The sequence below is a fragment of the Gracilinanus agilis genome, chromosome 4, assembly GCF_016433145.1.
Source record: "Gracilinanus agilis isolate LMUSP501 chromosome 4, AgileGrace, whole genome shotgun sequence".
Lineage (NCBI taxonomy): Eukaryota > Metazoa > Chordata > Mammalia > Didelphimorphia > Didelphidae > Gracilinanus > Gracilinanus agilis.
This window is the reverse complement of record NC_058133.1, coordinates 200,269,388-200,283,161: the sequence shown is the minus strand read 5'-3', so window position 1 is coordinate 200,283,161 and position 13,774 is coordinate 200,269,388. Positions and strand designations below refer to the sequence as shown.

At 41.9% G+C, this 13,774-nt stretch overlaps 1 protein-coding gene across 2 annotated transcripts; it reads left to right on the top strand.

The window, feature by feature from the left end:
* The first annotated feature begins 216 nt into the window (after positions 1–216).
* CCDC43 (coiled-coil domain containing 43) lies at positions 217–13,218 on the top strand. Of its 2 annotated transcripts, XM_044672519.1 has the most exons (5): positions 217–434; positions 6,116–6,203; positions 7,041–7,176; positions 9,200–9,258; positions 11,751–13,218. In XM_044672519.1, exons 1-5 carry the CDS (start codon positions 246–248, stop codon positions 11,936–11,938), a joined length of 660 nt encoding a protein of 219 aa, XP_044528454.1. In that variant the 5' UTR covers positions 217–245; the 3' UTR covers positions 11,939–13,218. The 2 variants fall into 2 exon arrangements, with proteins under 2 accessions (XP_044528454.1, XP_044528455.1); XM_044672520.1 differs by lacking the exon at positions 9,200–9,258 and having other exon boundaries at positions 226–434; positions 11,751–11,905.
* Positions 13,219–13,774: the final 556 nt, after the last annotated feature.

Genomic DNA, 13,774 nt, shown 5'->3' with positions numbered 1-13,774 from the left:
TAGTTTGAAACATAGCTATCCCGGACCGGGCGGGTCCTGTACCTGCCAGATACCGGGCGACCAATCACCTCTCCTCCTTTCCCGAGGGGCGGCTCCTTTAACCTTTGGCTCCACCTTCAGCTCCTTCCACGCTCGCTCCAGCACTGGACGGTGCCCTCTGGGAGCATGCGCAATGCATGTGGCGGGCCGTCCCCATCAGGCAATGTAGGAGGCGGCCCGGCGGCGGGGAGGACCCCGGCCCTAAGATGGCGGCGCCCAGCGGAGCCACGGCCTCGGGTGAAGGCGACGGCGGCTTCGGGCCGTGGCTGGACGGACGGCTGGAGGCACTGGGGGTGGACAGGGCTGTGTACGGCGCCTATATCCGGGGCGTCCTGCAGGAGGACGAGGAGGAGGAGAGGCTAGACGCGCTACAGGGCATCCTGGCCGCCTTCCTGGTGAGGAGCCCGGGTATCCGCCCCGCCCTGCCCTGCTCGGCTCCGGCGCCCCCGCGTGGAGCCGCCGAGGCCCGCCCCCGGAGGAGGTTGCTCGGGTGGGGAACTGGGAGGGGGTGAGGGGAGGAGCCTGCGGCCGGCTTGGAGTGGGGAGGGAGGTCCCGGAGAGAGCTCTGTAGAGTGTAGGTGGCGGGAGAAGCTGCACACACGCTTTTGAGGGCATCAGCCTCTTAGGTGCCCCCTGGGGGTGAGGGCCCTGAGCCTGGACTTGAGGTTCTTCACCCCTACCGGCCTTGTTGGACGGATGAACTCCCTGAGTTGCAACTTGCCTCCCTGTAAAATGAGAACAGTTTCATTCCCCTCCCTCATGGGGTTGTTTTGGGGAAAACCCTTTTTGAGGGTAAACCTTGGAAAGAGCTGTGCTATCATTCTAAGCTCATCTTTCCCACCCCCACATTCACTCAAATTCTTTTGATTTTTCTCTTTCTAGTGGGAGAATATAACCTAAAGCACCTGGTGGTTGTGAATCATAGGGTCAGCCCTTTCCAGCTGGGGGGGTGTTGGGTTTTGGAGGCAGATTCAGACCTCATCTCTGACCCTTAATTAGACAGATGAATGACTAGGCAAGTGACTTAATCTTTCTGATCTCTAGTTTCCTCATTTGTAAAAATGAGACAGCCAGTACAACATTTATTAAGTGCTTACTATGTGTCAGGTACTGTGCTTAATTAGTCTTATGACTGGGAAAATCACTTAATCTTTCTTAGCCTGTTGCCTCATTTAAAAGAATTAGTCATTAAACATAGGCCTACTATGTGCCAGGCACTGTTCCAAGCCCTGGAATCCTAAGAAAGGTAGAAAAGAGCCCTTAATAGTGAAGAATTTCTCATCTAATGGGGTGTGTTTGGGTGTGTGTGTTAGGAACAGGCAAGCAACCAGGGACAATCAAGACATAAATCTCTACTGTTGTTATAGGGCTCAGATGACATCTTGTACAGAAATAGTTATGCAAACCTGAAATCTCATTGTAAGCATCAGCTATCATTGTTCCAGCTTAAAATCTTGCCAATTGAGAGGCAAGAAACCAGTTTTCTGATCTCTTGTTGCCAGAAAGATCTCAGTATGACTAGAGAGAAGTATCCGATAATAGTCTAGGAGTGGTAGCAGAGCCAGGCTCTCTCCAGCCCCCCCCCAGCTGCAGTGGCCTCATTTCATTTCTACCTGTAGAGATGCAGAGTAATTTAGGTGGGGTTAGGAGTTAGCAGAAGGGAAAAAGAAGGGCTTGGTCCTTTATAATCAATAAGAGGGTAGAACCTAAAAAAAGTGTGTCTGGTTTTTTAAAGGAAGAAATTTGACTAGGTTTCTGGGCTGCAATGCAAACACAGAATCTGTAGTAAATGTCCTGGCCTTTGCAGATGCTCTTGATGCTCTTCACTCCACTTTCACCAGAGACTCCAGTAGTGTGGGGTGGTATTAATAAATGAATGTTGGAGTCAGGCAGACCTGAATTCAGATCCAACCTCCAATATGCCCCAGTTGTGTGATCTTGGGCAGGTCATTTAACATCCTCAACCAAAGTTTCCTCATCTGTAAAATGAAGATCATGATAGCACCTATCCTTCCAATTGTCATGAGGATCAAATGAGATCTTTTTAAAGTGATTTTTAGTTTTGCCTGGTCCCCTTTATAGTATATTCTAGTTGTAATAACAGATTTTATATATGTGCTTGTGTGTATATGTACACATACATAAATATATGTTGTATATGTGTATATATGAGAAATATATATTATATATACATATAAAATCTGACTAGATTAACAAATAAATTCTTATATACAAAGCTGAGTCCTGACATCAGTCCATCAACAATAGAAAATTATGAAGAGGCCAGTTAGCCCTGTCTTAAAGGGGATACAGGAGATATCATGTGAAATGAACAAATCCAGAAATCAAGGCACTTTTTTTTAAACCCTTATCTTCTGTCTTAGAACCAGTTGATTCTAAGGCAAAAGAGTGGTTAGGGCTAGGCTGAAGGTTAAGTGACTTGCCTGGGGTTGCACAGCTGAGAAGTATCTGAATTCAGGACCTCCTATCTCCAGGCCTGGCAGTCCATCCACTGAGCCACCTGGCTGCCTCCAGGGTTACTGATTTGTAGAGGAAGGACTGTTAAAGTAGATGTTAGGCTACTTAGACACCCTCCTCCTCCCCCCATGGCAAGTGTGTAGAGTGTAGAGTTTGAATTTCAGGAGGTTTTTGCTATGGGACTGTGTTAATACATGTAGTCCTCCTCTGTGCACCCCATGAGAGAGGGAGAATTTCCTGAGTTCACTTCAGATTATCTCAGTGAGGCTAGGGCAGGCCATTACCAGACAGTGCTAGAGGGCTACCCTCCAGGGCAGGCCTTTATCCAGTCTCTTTATCGAAAATCCCCTTCAGCAGATGGCATACTTTACTACCTGTTGAGAAGCTGACACTTTTCATAACTCTTATCAATGAATGAGCTGTGAAAACTGGAAGCTGGAAAGAGCTGAGGCCAGAAGCACCTGGTGACCTGAGATGAAGAGGTCATGTGACACGAAGACACTATTCCAGTTGTGGTAAAGGAGGGAGCCTTAAGGGAGTGGATGCTGAGGGTCCCAGTTAGGCCATTTCAAATGATTATGAGGATTATCAGGCCAGACCAAATGAACCAGACCTGGAGAAACCTTGTAGAACCAGGAAGATTGAGAGCTGTCTAGTGGTCACTGCATGGTTTCTAGTACTTGATTTCTTGTACCCTCTGTGAATTAACTGTTCTCTTATAATTCTATATTCACTGCACTTCAGAGAGAAGCATCTGGGGAAGACTGATGGGTGCTGATTGCTAGGAGCAATTGAAAGATGGAGGATTAGCAAACTGGGGTCTGAAGTATAGGGAAATACTGAGACAGATGTTGCTCAGCAATTAAGAGCTCTGGGTCTTGCTTCAGACACACAGCATGACCCCAGGCAAGTCACTTGACCTTTGATTGCCTGATAAAAGGATCCACCAGAGAAGGAAATGGCAAACCACTCCAGTATTTTTGCCAAGAAAACCCTGAACAACAAACAGGTCAAAACATTTGTTGCAACCTGTAAGGCAGTCCTAAGAGTTGCTCATATCTGCAGTGGTTTAAGCTTTATTAGGGGCTTTCATCATGATATGATGACATTAGGTCAATGCCAAAGCAGAGACTCAGATTAAGTGTCTGGCTTAGTCAATGAACTAGCTAGGATCAGAGTTGGGATAGATTTAGCTGGACCTAGTATTGGGATCTGGGAGCCTGTGGCTGGCTAATTATGGTGTAGGGAAACAGCTGTATTAGGGGAGTATTTAGGGCCCATCCAGGATCATAGTCTTTTGGGGTGGGGGTGGTAGAGAAGCATACTTTCCAAATACAGAAGAGTCCCTTAATCTTTCCTTCCTCTGCTCCAATCACATTTTTCCTTTGGGAGGCCTGTGCAAGCCAGTGGAAGAACAGTTCATCAGCTGGGGAGATGCAGCAGTAACTTGACCTAGGAGCAGCTGTTTAGATGTCTCATGGCATGGCCAGTTGTCATTACCAGAAACTCAGCCAGTGGTATCAATTAGGTCGCACAGCAAAGCAGGGTAAAAGAAGTAGGTTTCATGTGGTTCTCCTAAAATCCTTACTTGAGGTTCCAGGAATTACAATGTGGATTAACCCAGTTTGGGAGGTCATGATAGAGGAGATGATTTTCTCTCTTCTACCAGGAATCCTGGGTGGTTGGGAATGGGGAGCTGATTAAGGTTCTTTTTATCCCATCTGGAAAATCTCCAAAGACTTTTAGAGCAGAGGGTGGAAGTAACTTAGATGGAAGCTACAAATAGTGCCACCTGCTGTGACCACCTGTTCCTAGGTAATCCTTGTTTAGAGCCATTCATCTGCTGACAAAACCAAATATTAGGTGTCGCAAAAGTCTTAGTGCAGTTGAAAGCTCTTCTATCTTAAAATCCCTCTATGACATTTGGGATACCCTACATGAACTTACTCAGACTTTTACATTCTAGCTTTTCTTTTTCTAGCAGAAAAAAGTCAGTTTTTCAGGAACTGGACTAATGTCTTTACTCTTCACCAGTTACAGAAAACTTGATTTGTTTTCAGGGCAGTTTTTTTTTTTTTTTTTTTGCCAATGATGTAAACTGCCAGGAGATTGGATATACCATTGTGACACTAGCATGGGCTGAATAATGTCAGGCTGTGGGGCTTTGAAGTGAGGTAGTTTGTAGTAAGGAGGAATCTTGGAGAAGTAGAAAATCATGTTCCTGCCCTTGGAAACTTTATAGTACAATTGAGAAAAGAGAGCCATTTGTTAAATTATCTCATGTCTACCTACTCACATGAAGCCTATAAGGTAGGTAGTACAAGCATTATTGCCCCAAATGTATAGATGGAAAAATCAAGTCTCAGAGAGGGGAAATTATTTTTGCCCAAAGTCATACAGCATTTTGTTATAGACTTTGGAGGTATTGGCCTTGGAGGCATTGGAAGAGTTAGACCTAGATCCTAACTAGATCAGGAGTCTCTCCAGCCTCTTCTTCATGTACTGGCCAATCACCTAATCTTGGGGTTGTGACCCAGACAGGAGACGACCCTGTTGGAACAGGTTTCCATAGCTGTTCTAGGGGGACCAGGGTAAGTACTTAAAAGGGATGAATCCATGTCAAGGCCCATATTTTCCTCTCTCCCTCTATTCCATATTATCCTTTTTTTCTTGCTCCCCAGTGCCCTCTGTTTCTCTCATCTCCCCTTTTCTTTGGCCCTGTCCTTACCTTAGGCTTGCCAGTGGTTCCCATCAAACCACTAACATTCAAAGCTAAAAAAAAAGGATAGCCTTCAAGTATATCGGCCCAGTTGACCACAGCTGAGTATCATTCCCCAATTTTGATGCATTGTGAGTATATCTCAGTAACTTGTATTCTTTCTCCACTACTGGTTTTTGACAGGAAATGATGATGAGATAGTAGTAATTGTGTTTAAAAAAAAAAAAAAGGATAGCTGATTTGTTATCTGTGTACAGAATAGGGACATAGTTAGATAGATGGCCTGATGGAACACATCTCTCTTCCCCTCCTTCCTTGGTGTTGCCCAGCAAGTTTAGAGGTCCAATCTAGATGATAAAGCTGGCAAATTCAAGGAGAAGAGTGATCAGAGTTTAGCATAGAACAATATGGTCCTCCAAGAGAAGAGCCATCTTTTGAAATCCAGTTCAGCAAAACTAAACAACCTATCAACCAAGTGCTACAGTATATGGTCTTCCACATCCATAGTCCCTGAGGGGTAAGGACTGCCAGGAAGGCACAAGGTTTGTTCCAAAAGGAGGAGGAAGGCTGATTCTGTTGACTAACCAGAAAACTTCTATTTGGCAGGATAAAGTATGTGAGATTGTCCTAATCTAAGGTTAGTGATGACACAAATGTAGGATTACCGCCTTGGGCCCTTTTCCATTTGGGGATCTTTAGAAATCCTAGAATGCAAACTTGAGTTTCTGTCTTTTGTCTCTTCTTGTTGGTTCCTTTCAGCTCTGCTGGAATCAACCATGTTTTGGAGGGTTTTAGCCTCTTCCCCATATTTCTTGATTAATGTCATCTGAAGATTTTGGGGGGCATTTTTGGAATTACTTGGCCTACTTCTCTGACTAGGAAGAAGACTCACTCCTTGATATCTGCAGGGAGATTGTGGAGCGGTGGTCGGAAACCCAGAATGTTGTCACCAAAGAGAAAAAAGAAGGTAGCGTGAGTTGACCCCCACCCTGCCACCCAGCCCCTAAGCTTCTCCAGTAGCACCATGTAGCTAATAGTTTGCCAACAGATTCACATCAGTTTCAGATCTCACATAGCCGTTATTCGTTTCATTTTTTTGTTTTGCTTTAGTGAAGATAGCACATTGGTCTTGTCCTCGCTCTCTCCCCAAGTCATAAGTTTTTGACTCTCCTTAGGGACTTACAAAGGGGCTGATATACCCTATACCAGTGTTGCCCCTGCCTTCTCATGTAATATGTTATGGATTATGTGAAACTCTAGGCTGACTGCTTTCCCTTTCAGAGGAAGCCTTTACCTCACCTTCTATACTGTGTTTTGGAAAGCAAATTCATTGAATTTGACCTAAGACAAATTAATTGGCCTAAGCATTCTTTGTTAGTTAATCTAGGAGAAGGGAAAACAAACTCCATTTTTAGCAAATTGTAATATCAAATTGAAGTGACTTCAAACTGTCACTTTTTTTCTATAGTTATGGATTATATCTTAAACTAGTATAATAATCCAAGAATAGCTACTTCATCCAGCATCACTAAAAGCATGAAGGGGGCCCCCAAAGTAAGTTGGTCTTTTTCTTACTAGCCTTCTTGGGAGGGAATCAGAGTAAGCAAGTGTTGAGATTGAACCCCCTCTTTAGTTTAAAGAAACCGCAGATTTGAACCCCAGCAAGTTCCAGGGTCAGAGTGAACAGGCATTGGTGTCCTCAGACTTAGCTCTGGCCTTTTTGGGACCATTGGCTTTATCAGTCTGATCCCTGTCATATACAAACTTGTGGTCACTCTTCCTCTCTCTCCTATCCCTAAACCAGATGAGGTGCAAGCCATTGCCACCCTTATTGAGAAGCAAGCGCAGATTGTGGTGAAGCCCAAGACGGTATCAGAGGAGGAGAAGCAGCGGAAAGCGGCCCTATTGGCCCAGTATGCCAATGTGACAGATGAGGAGGAATATCCTTTCTGAAACTCGGAGGTTGTTTATCACTAAGGGTTCTCAAGGTCCAGGCTACAGTTGTCCCCCTAGTTATTTCCAATCTTAAATCTGCTGGCCTGCACTGTAATTTAGGAAAACCTTCAGCTACTCTCTATGAGTGTTTCACCTTTCTAAAATGGGAGTAACTGTAGTGAAGAGAACTGTCTGCAAAACTAATGTCCTGAAATAACATATCTAGAACTCTGGGATTCAGATTTATCAAATGCTTTTGCTCTTATTGCATTATTCTCATTTTACAAATAAGGAACCTGGGACTGAGCTTTCCATTATCACATAGCTAGTAAGGGTTAGAGCCTCAACTTAGGTCTCCTGATTCCTGCCTTGCTGTTCTTTCCACAGTCCCAGGCTGCCTCTCAATTATCATTATTATTAAGGTATCCCTTGGTTTTCACATATTTTAGGAACATATTGATTGTATAAAGTGAAGTTTTAAATGTAGCAGCAGGTAAACAACCTGCATTCTGATGAACATTTTATTCACCTTTCCCCTACCAAATTGTCTCGTATCTTTCCAACAGTTAAGAATTATTCTCCCCATTCTGTAAAGTAGGAAAACTAAGGCCCCAATAGGTAAAATGACATCTCCATCTCTCCAAGTCATTCATACTTTTTTTTTTTTTACCCTTGTACTTCGGTGTATTGTCTCATAGGTGGAAGATTGGTAAGGGTGGGCAATGGGGGTCAAGTGACTTGCCCAGGGTCACACAGCTGGGAAGTGGCTGAGGCCGAGTTTGAACCTAGGACCTCCTGTCTCTAGGCCTGACTCTCACTCCACTGAGCTACCCAGCTGCCCTCATTCATACTTTTGACTCTCCTTATACAAACTTTAGAAACAGAGGAGCCAATATCCTTTTATCCCAATGCTGATCCTGTAGATGTAATTGGTGGTCGCTTTTGGTGAAGGGCATTGTTTGGATTCTGTTTCCTTAGTTTCTATTCTCACAGGGCTGGGTTGAGCAAGATAACACTAAATTCTAGTCCTGGTTTTAACCAAGGGTTACAGAGTGTTGGGTGCTACTGGCAGGGTGAAGTGAGAGTCTATAAACATTTATTAAACACCTACTGTGTGCCCCAGGTACTCTGCAAAACACTGGAGATAAAAGACAGCCCCCTAGGAGCTTGCAATCTAATGAAGGAATCTATGAGCAAACAATTATAGGAAATCAAAGAAAGCAATAGAATTAAAAGGGATTGGGAGGGGGCAGTTAGGTGGCTCAGTAAATTGAGAGCCAAGCCTAGAGATGGGCCATCCTGGGTTCAGATTTGACCTTCGACACTTCCTAGCTGTGTGACCCTGGACAAGTCACTTAACTCACATTGCTTAGTGTCCTTACTGCTCCTCTGCCTTGGAACCAATGCCCAGTATTGATTCCAAGACAGAACTCAAGGGGGTGGGGATTAGGAAAGGCTTCCTGTAGTTAGCAAACTGACTCTGCCATTGGTAGAGTAAAGGGAGAACAGGGTTAGGCTCTACTTTTTTCCTCCCTTCATTTTTAGGCCTTTTCTTACAGCTTAACATGCTCCTAATTTGTCTGGCAAATATTTGATATTAATATTGTACACCAAAAAATTCAGATATCTGGTTGCTAGGCTTAGGGAGAGATTTTTTTTCAGGAAAATTCCTTTTGTTCTTAAGGCTCCTTGTTGGGAGCAGAATAATAGTTCTACTGATAAAAATCTCTATTCCTTAAGTTGACCTTCAGAAGGCATCCAGTGCCTATAGCATGGTATCTTGCACTTAATGTTTGTTAAATGTCATTTCATCCCATTAAGAACAAGAGGGTGGTCAAAATCCAGCTCCAATATCTCATAGTACAGCAACAGGGTTGAAGCAGATCACCTAAGATTCCTTAAATAATCATCCAAATTGAGCCTTGTCCTCCCTACTTGGTGCTCAATTTCCCTAAACAGATGAATCCTTGGAATGCTTTGGGTTGGGATTAACCTCCCATTTCCTGTCCATTCCTTAACTCCTTTTACTGAAGCAGATGAGAAGGATGGTTCAGTTGCTACGACAGTGAACATTGGGTCTGAAAAATGTATCCTTTGGTGTCTGTCCCCCAAATGCTGCTGCAGTTTTTCCTGAAGATAATGATTTCCATGCTTTCTGGTGCTTTTGGGGGTTGGGGGGAAGAGTTTGTTTCAAGGAGATTCCAAAATGCCTAGGATATAGGATGTTGTGCCTAGAACTAAGAAAATGAAGAAATGTCTCTGACTTTTAGCTGGCAAGGCAGCATACACTTGTCAAACATTAAAGAATGCTTCAATAGATTTACAAGTAAAAGGACATATTTAAATATGTGTTTAGAGAAAGGCACTGAGAAGTCAGATGAAATCTGATGGTGCAAAGATTCTTAGAAGAGGTAAATTTGGAGGTGTTTGAATGAGAAGGGAGGAAGAGGAATAAGGAATGGCACATGGAAAGACACTAAGACAAATAAATTTGGGAGCCAGTAAGTAAGAGTACTAGGCCTAGAGTTCGGAGGACCTGGTTTCAGATCTAGCCACAGGCAAATTTCCTGTGACTGGGCACGTCATGTAATCCCAATTGCCTTACCGTTAACAGTCTTCTTAGAACTTAAAACAGAAGAAAAGAAAGATAGAAGTTAATTTTGTTTAAGCAGTAGGGAATACTTGGCTAGTGCAGACAGCCAAAGTTTGTGATTAGATTCTCAAATTTTGAAGCAGCTCACCTAGTTATGTTTTTCTAATAGTGGTAAAATTTATTCCGATACTATAAAGTTTAGATTCTGTGATAATTGGGACAAGAACTAAGCTGACATTTATTTTGGCACTATCTGAAAAAAGTAAATTAAATTAAGCAAATAATTAAATGAAGAGTCTAAACAAAAGTTTAAGAAAATGTTTGAGAGCAGTTTTCAAGTATTTGAACAGCACCTTCCTTGAATATCCTAATTACATAAGGTTTGTATTAAAATATTTTTCCATAAATTTGTTTTATATGCACACACATATAAATTAAACATTAAAATGCTATCCCCGATATGGGTACTCCTCCAGTAGTAAAGATCACAACCTCTTTAACTCTTCCTGTATGCCACTGACCCTTCATAAATCCTTTGGGGGAATGGAGGAGAAGAGTGGCAGAAGGGGTGGGGTCTGCCTCCCTTATATATTGTTTGTCTTCCTTTAGATCTCTTTAACTAGATAGCTTATCCACCAGTTAATACAAGTTGCCCACCCTCTTTTCTAGACATGTTTTCAATGACATCTTTTATATGGTGTGAAAGTCGTTGTTGGCAGTATGCTGCAGTTCATTCCCATTTTATGTCTCTTTATTGTCCTTTTCATGTGGATAAATATTAGAGATGAAAAGGAATTAGAATTTGGCAATCTGGTGAAATCTAGGAATTTTTCAGAATTGGTTTTTAAATGAAAATAAAATAGCTAGCAACCAATAATTGAAATGGTTATCAATTAAAAAACACTTTATGAATCCTAGTTTAAGGATCCCAATTTAGTCTAAACCTCTCATTTTACAAATAAGGAAATAGGCTCAGAGGGATTAAATGTCTTGCTTAAGCTCACACAGATGGTAAATGGCAGAGGCAGGATTTGAACCAAGAATTTAATTCTATAATTAGTGCTTTTAAAAAAACACACACTTTACCAGCGATTCCCAAAGTGGGTGCTACCACCCCCTGGTGGGTGCTGCAGTGATCCAAGGAGGCGGTGATGGCCACACTTTTTATATTACATTCTATTCCGAGTTCAATAAATAGTTTCATAATTTCCAGGGGGCACTAAGTAATATTTTTTCTGGAAAGGGGGTGGTAGGCCAAAAAAGGTTGGGAACCACTGCTCTACACTCTAGAAATATTTTAGCTTTTAGTTGATATCTTGGCTTGGTGGAAAAAAGGCTGGTTTTGTCTCAGGAAAATTTGGTTTCAAGTCTTACCTCTGAAATAGGCTGGCTTTGTGAACTTGGACAACTCACTTAAGTGTCCCCAAGGCAACTAAGGTAAGTTGCTCATCTGCTTTGATAATGTTCCTCTAGAGCAGTGGTTCCCAAATTCTTTTGGCCTACTGCCCCCTTTCTAGAAAAAATTAGCCCCCTGGAAATTAATTTTTTAAAAAAATTTTAATAGCAATTAATAGGAAAGATAAATGCATTGTGGCCATCACCGCCTCCCTGGATCGCTGCAGCACCCACCAGGGGGTGGTGGTGCCCACTTTGGGAATCACTGCTCTCGACGAACACCTAATGAAAGTGTAAGTCTGGACCACAAAAACCCAACTGTGTAGACAGAAATAAAACTGTAGAGTGCTCTTTAATTCAGACTTTTCACTAGTTCAGACTCTACTTTGCATCCTGTCTATGCCAGGTATATAGTTTAGGATTGAATGACTAAGTGATCCTTCCCTTCCCCCAAGAGACTATGATAGAAACTCAAGATAATCTGAAAACAGATCAGATACAGTAAGTCAGCAGTGAGGGAGAAGGCAACCAAAAATTGGAGGAACAAAGTAGTGCAGTGGATATGCCTGTCTAACCTTAACTCAACAGCAGCTCTCTTCCGAAACACCAATGTGGAAGATGTCCTGAATGCTCGAAAATTGGAGCGAGATTCACTGCGGGATGAGTCTCAGAGGAAGAAGGAACAAGACAAACTACAAAGAGAAAAAGATAAGCTGGCCAAGCAGGAGCGAAAGGAGAAGGAGAAGAAAAGGACACAGAAAGGAGAGCGAAAACGGTAACGTCTGGATCTTCTCTTCTTCCTTAAGGACTTGATGGACTTGATCAAAGGAAGAACTGGGTCTTGCATATGGTGTGTATTTTGGAGAAATAAGAGAAGTCCTGGTGGTTTTCCTAATGCATTTCCTCCCTTGTTTACATAGCCAAAAGAAAAATCAGAAATGTTTTAATTGCAAAATGTGCCATGTGATTTGTGGTGTGGGTAACGTTGGATTGATGTAGCCAATGTCTGTACCAAAGATCTGAAAAGGCGTGACTTATTTTCAGCAAATCAATTCCTGTGATCATTTTATTAACTACTTAAAATGTTTGGCCTTCCCCTTCCTTTTTGGCCAGAAGACTAGCTTGGTAGCTTTTAATCCTGGGGTATGTAGGATTGGAATGGATACTATTCTCCTTGATTAAATTTAGAGTGGAAATTTGCTTAGACAGTAGGTAGAATGAATGGAAAGCTCCACTTGAACCCAGATTTTATTTTTTTAATAATATATAGGGGCAGAAGCCTAAACCTAGGGAAGTGTGGAAGTAGTTATGGATGTTTTTTAAAAAAACCAGTATGTCTATCATATGTCAGTGTAAGGCCATTTTAATATGTAGTTATGGTTTTAGCTATAACCATGACTTTTTTCCAGTGTGATAATAGAAAGCTTAGTACTCTTCCAACCATAAGACTTATCTCAGCACAGCATAAGTGAAAACTTCTAGGGGTTCCTAGTTTCAAAGAATTAGAGTGGGATGGAGAGAGAGGTCATCTCCCTAAAGAAAAATGCAACACAAGGACTCTCTAGCATCTTTGGATTATCAGATAATGAGGTCAGCCTCTCCTATTCCACCTCATTCTTACAAAAACACTGTAGGGGAAGGGAGCGAGCCACCAGCTTATTCATCCAGATTTGGGGTCTGGGAAGGTACCGATGGCTATTATTGTTAAGTCTGTTTGGATAGGTCAAGTGCCAAAAGGAGCTCTCCATCTCTGCTTTCTTCACTGGCTAAATTTATTTGTAAGTAACTTCTTTCACTACAAGCAACTACTACTGACCATAAAATAACCTAGAGAAGGCACTTTCACTGAATAACATACTGAAGGTAGATCTGTTTCATACAATTACATGGGAATAACAAATCTTTTTACTTGTGTGCAGATAATAAAATGTTTGGCTAAGGAAAAGAAAGGTTTTTCTTCTTTCTCCTCACACATTCCTGAGCCATAGCATTTCAGAAATGTAAATGTTCACATTTTCCACATTTTTTTCCAAATAAACTTCTGATATTTAAATCACCACTTTCTGATTTGTTTTGATTTTCTCTTCAACGTGAAAACCTTTTACCATGGGAAAAAGAAGTTCTTAGTGTGATAGAGTAGAAAAGATCATTAGTTTGGTTCAAATCTCAATGATGTTACTTTTTGTTAAATTACTACCAATGTAACCTCGGACAGGTCACTTAACCTCTGACCTCAATTTCTTTCTCTGCAAAATGATTTGGATTAGATGACTTCTGAGATCTTTTCTTCCTCTAAATTTATAAGACTGCTATTCACTTAGAAATGTAATAGATTTTGACTTCATGCTGTTTGCTTTGATAAGACTTCTAATATGCTGGCTACATTTTTCAGGAGAACTGGAGTCTTCTGATACTTTATGGCATTTTACATGGTCATTTTTTGGACTAGAGAGAATAGGCAGAATAATGCAAGTAGAGAATACATATGTGATTGCAAGTAACTTCCTTACTTAAAGCTACTACTACCTTTTATAACCTTCCTGTTTCGAACGTCCTCACTTAATTGAAACAGTCATTTTTATCTTTAGATTTCAGATATCTTAGGTCTTACATTA

What these genes read in the sequence shown, in the direction of transcription:
- CCDC43 (XM_044672519.1), top strand. Translation starts at nt 246, where the DNA reads ATGGCGGCGCCCAGCGGAGCCACGGCCTCGGGTGAAGGCGACGGCGGC. An exon ending in CACCAAAGAGAAAAAAGAAG is followed by an intron (nt 6,204 to 7,040) that starts GTAGCGTGAGTT and finishes TCCCTAAACCAG; the next exon opens with ATGAGGTGCAAGCCATTGCC. An exon ending in GAACATTGGGTCTGAAAAAT is followed by an intron (nt 9,259 to 11,750) that starts GTATCCTTTGGT and finishes ACTCAACAGCAG; the next exon opens with CTCTCTTCCGAAACACCAAT.